The sequence below is a fragment of the Cibotium barometz genome, chromosome 2, assembly GCF_041138505.1.
Source record: "Cibotium barometz isolate CiBa-2024 chromosome 2, ASM4113850v1, whole genome shotgun sequence".
Lineage (NCBI taxonomy): Eukaryota > Viridiplantae > Streptophyta > Polypodiopsida > Cyatheales > Cibotiaceae > Cibotium > Cibotium barometz.
The window spans coordinates 66348239-66353269 of NC_141047.1; the positions used below are offsets into that span (position 1 = coordinate 66348239).

Sequence of the window (5031 nt, forward strand, 5' to 3'; positions counted from 1 at the left end):
TCTCTTTGCTCTTTTTCACTCACTATCTCTCGCTATATATATATATGATTAATTAATCTTAATGAGAGAGAGGGAGAGAGAGGGAGCATAGTAAATTGAAGAAAGGGTGTGTGAGATAATTACTTAAGTTGAGGATGTGTATGCTCAATCTTGTACATTATAATAGAATAAGTAAATTTAGAAAAAAATAATGAGTAATATTTTGTACTACAGAGTTTTTAATATAAATATCATTATTGTTATTGAAAAAAATACTAGTCTTTGTGGATAAATATTGATTTTGTGAAGTTAAATATCCTTTCTTGTATTTGGATACATATTATTTATAACAAAAATACAAGTTTTTTACATAGAGCTTGTTAATTATAAATTTAAATCTTTTTAAAAAATATAAAGAATATTCAATTTATGTAGATTGATTGCTTTCTTAATACTTATATACTCGATTTCTTTTATGAAGATTGAAATCTTTAGGTAAACACCATATAATTATATACAATGTAAGTTCTCAACTATATGGTGATGTTACTATTTTTACTATATAGAGATCATTGGTTTACTAGATGGAAGTTTTATTTCATATACATATATTCTAATTTGCTATATAGACTTCATTTCTTTGCTAGTTGTTTGTGAGGTGGCTTTTCAATATAGTTTTTATCATTTACTATATAGAAACTCCACAATGCTATATAGGAAATGCTACTTGTTATATAGTGAAAACTTATTTATTAGCTATAAGATTAATTTCTAACATAGATATTCACATTTCTTACATACAAAAAACTCTTTTTTGCTAGATGTAAAGTAGGGTTCCTATATAGATATTGTCATTTTCTATATGGGAATCACTTATTTGCTAGATAAATAATGTAATTTGGTAGATTCGTATATAGGAAATCATGATTATTAGATTGAATAAGAAAAAGGTGTCTTTGAGATGTAGCAAATTTGGACTTTGCTTGTGTTCTTCGGGCACACGAACTGGAGCGCGAGAGAGAGGAAAACCCGCGAAAGAGACGAAAACCACACTGGGTTAGGCGCACAAGCTTCTCTGGAATGCTTCAAACTACAGATCAAAGTTGAAGTTAAAAAAAAAACCATTCGATATTGAGACTCGAACGTGAACATCGTGTGAGGTCGATTACGTCTAGATCTGGTACGCAGAATTTAGATCTCTTTTGAGTGTTCTTTAAAATAGAATGAATGTGGGTTGGTTAACTTCAACTTGGGTTTACAAGTTAATCGGTTGATAATGTGGACGGCAACCGCCTGCAGCTGGGATCCACGACGGGCAGCGTGGGCTGAAGTGGCTGGCGGCGACTCTGGCGTCCATGAGCTCTACTATGGCCACAGACTTGACGCAACGTGGGGCCTTGTACTGGTTGATGGATGCCCCTCTGCTCAAGCAGTAATCCATGAGGTGGTCAAAAGTGCCAGGTTTCACTAGCCTAATCTCGAGAGGCCCGATAGACTTATCAGAGGCTCGCCCTTGGCGGTACACGGCGTCCAAGTTCTCCTCGATGGTGATGCAGCACTCCTCCAAGACCTTGGACATGGGGGCCATGTCTAGAAACTCTAGCTGGTGGTGATCTTGCACATATTGCAGCTCAAAGAAGAGAACGTAGTGACCAGGAATGGTAGAGAGGTCTACGAAGCTCGTGTATTCCAAGAGCCTTACCGAGTGCTGGTCCAGATGCGTGGCCGTGGCAGCTTTGACCGCCTTGTGCAGCGTCTCTTCGTCCGTCTTGTCGGAGTCGATGCTAAGGGCGACGTTCTTCCGGCACACGAACTGGAACTGTGGAGCATTGTTGTGGAATCCGGTCACGCGGAGGATATCCCCCACTCTGTAACGGTAAAGGCCTGGGCGCGAGAGAGAGGAAAGCCGCACTGGGTTAGGCACACAAGATTCTGTGGAATATTAGTTCTAAGCTTCAAACCGCAGATGAGGAGCTTAGGGATTTTCATGGAATACCTGCGTAGGTGGTGACGACGAGCTCGTATTCCTGGCCTATTTGTACATCAGCAAGCTCCACGAGCTCTGAGCTCACCTGAGAGCCCGCAGGTAGACGTCCTGCTGCTACTGATGAAGAAGCTCGGTTGGTTGGGAGGAACTCGAAATAGGCCATGTTGGGAATGATGGTGTAGGATACCTCGGCGGGCTTGCAGAGGGGGAGGAGGTTAACACCAAAATAGCACTCGGACGAGGCGTACATTGTGCACACGAGGGGCAAACCCCCGCTGTAGAAATCCAAGGTCGGGATGTACTGCGCCATCGCGCCCGTCACGATGACGTCGATGTACTTGGTGCGAGGCCAGATGCGCGTGATCACTCCTTTCCAGCTAGAAGCCTCCGCATCCACACAAGCCTGGCTGACGTGGTCGGCGAGGTCGACATTGGGCCTCGAAAGGAGTTTTCCAACCGCAGACCTGGCGGGCGCGTCCGTGATGGCATCGCTGAGGTGGCCGGTGCGGATGTCGTGGCAGAGGTTCCTCCAGTGCTCCTGCAGGAAGCGGATGGCTCGGAGGAAGCCCGACGCGAAGACGGCACCCATCCTCAGCACCTCCGCACGCTGCAGCAGCCCGCACAGCAGCTGGCAATACATACTCTGGTGGGCATCCGGGCACAGCACTGTCTCGTTGGGGCTGGTGTACACGGTGTAGGGGTCGTATGGCCGCTCCGTGAACCAATGGCTCTTGTAGTAGCTAGTGAGAACGGGGCGAGCCAGGAGGCCGCCCGGTGTCTTCACCTCCGACTTGATGAAGAAGAAGTACATCCCCTTGCCCTTGTCGAGATCGGGCATGTACCTATTAAGCAATCCAAGATTTAGATCAATACGTTGGAACTGACGTGAGACTCGCCAATATTGGGCGTCTCTAATTAGCCTAGTACTTAGAACCTTGATCGACGTGCTTACTGGTTCATGATAGGCATGAGGAAGCTGTAGAGGAGACACCGCCGTTCGAACTCGTCGTGTATGGTAGGCATCAATTTACGCTCTCCGGCAGAAGTTCCAGAGCTGTAAGAACCACAAGTAATATGTTCAGCTTTAACAATCTCATTACATAAAGTACAAGATATAAACACGCTATACAGTACTACATAGTACAGACTCCTGCGGCCAACGCACCTCGTCAGAAACTCCGACACTGGGTGGCCGGACAGTATTGGTGCAGTATCTCCATTAGCTATGCGTTGAATCTCGGGCTGAAGATCTTCGTAGGTAATCACGGGGAGAAGTTCCTTGAACGTCGCACGGTCAGTCCTTCCATTCAGGCCGAACCTTCCCAGGTACTCGGTGCGTGAGTTCCTCTCCAAAATGGCGGAGAGGGTTTGCTGCTGCACGTGGTCTGCATTGAGGGTCAGGCTCTCGATGAGCTCCAGAGCCTTCTTGTCATTGTCTTTACTAGGGCTGATAGAGTTTCCATTACAAGAAGAGGCCGTCCCACTAGCTGCCTGAGCGGTCATTTGCATGGTGACAAATTTCAAATTGTATTGAGGTTACAATTGTGAGATCACAGGCCGCTTCCGCCTTCGATAGGAAGTAACCAGTAGTACTGAAACGCTGAGCGGAGAAGTACAATGGCTTGGAACAAGGCAAAGCGGAGGATAATAATGGCTTGATAGAAGGCAAAACGGAGGAAGTAATGAACAGTGAAACGATAACCGGAGAAGTGCAATGGTTTGTTGAAACAAGGCAAAGCCGAGGAGAATTAAACAATGGCAGCTTGTTGAAATAAGGCAAGGCGGAGGAACTTGCAGCTTGGAGGACCTGTGTAGCTCTCTCCTACAAATTTATAGAAAGGCCCGAGGGGAAATGGAACCGTAGCTGGGGACCTACCTTCTGCAGCAGACCCGGGTCGGCTTGTGCTTACTGTGCAGGGGACAGCGGCCCGGGGCCGGCGACAAGAGGGGCGGAGATAGCTGTGATTGTGTCGCCCTCTTTGCCCGACATGTTCCGTCTGGACCGTGTGATGCGCGGCAAGTTGGCAACTTGGCATGTTGAATTTTGGACTGTTGCATATTGTCATGTTGAGTCAGTGTTGACTGACTAGCTGCTTGCTGCGGAGCCCGGCCCGGCCGGCTGCCTGGACCCTGCCGTTAACAGGCCGGCGGCCAACCTCTTCAGATTCCAGAGACCCACTGCCCACCGTTTCCAGAAAAGACGTTTGAGCCGCATGAATGCGCCCGTAGGTATGCTCACGTGTGTTTTCTACGTTGGAACTTAGCACTGACTCTTTTGGTTGCAGGAGGTCCTACAGAGTCCTACCGTCACCTATGGCGTACGCCTTGCGCTTTAATTTTGTCTTTCTGCAGCTGCAGGAGAGACAGAGGTTCTGCCACTACGATCACTTTCAACTCTGAGGAATTATCTTCAACAGTCAAAGTACTGCTCGCCAGCTCGTGAGGAATTCTCGCCAACCAGTCTACCAGACATGGTGTTCCTTGATTTCGGTGATGCTGCTAGTCAAGCTTTTGTTAGGCTATGTTGTAGCCTGATGATAATTCCTTGTCCACGGTACAATGCCTGAACAGTGAAGAGTATATAGATGTTCCAACTTCTTGTCGTTAAGAGCGCAGAGCCGCACGCTACGCTACCACTTAAAGTTCGATTGCCTTGGATGACTTGTTCAACTGCAGTCGACTTGTTGGCTAGCTTGTCAACGTCCGCCCAGTCCCACTGTCCCACATGGTGTTCCTATGTTGCTAATAAAGGTTTCTTGGATTGTGTTTCTTGGGGTTTTTTATATAGCCTGTTGAAAATTGGTACAATGCCTCTATTGTATATACACTCAAGACCTTCTTTTCATTAACCACTTGCATACCTTTAATATCCATACATAGAGCATACATAAAACATACATAGAGCATACACAAGACATACATATGCATGGATGCATATTTGAACTAATATCCATGCATAGTCTACACATAGCTAATATCTGAGCTAATATCCATGCATAGCAACGTATATATATACATGCATATTAGAGCACACCACATAGAGTATGCATATAAAGAGAATGTGG

General features: G+C 46.0%; 1 protein-coding gene across 1 annotated transcript; it reads right to left on the reverse strand.

Moving 5' to 3' along the window:
• Nucleotides 1-1198: 1198 nt before the first annotated feature.
• On the reverse strand, nt 1199-3780 carry LOC147641373 (indole-3-acetic acid-amido synthetase GH3.5-like). The gene is made up of 4 exons (XM_086810455.1): nt 3132-3780; nt 2919-3020; nt 1976-2808; nt 1199-1863 (listed from the first exon to the last, which is right to left on the reverse strand). The coding sequence occupies exons 1-4, from the start codon at nt 3473-3475 to the stop codon at nt 1235-1237; spliced, it is 1908 nt and encodes a 635-aa protein (XP_086666581.1). The 5' UTR covers nt 3476-3780; the 3' UTR covers nt 1199-1234.
• Nucleotides 3781-5031: the final 1251 nt, after the last annotated feature.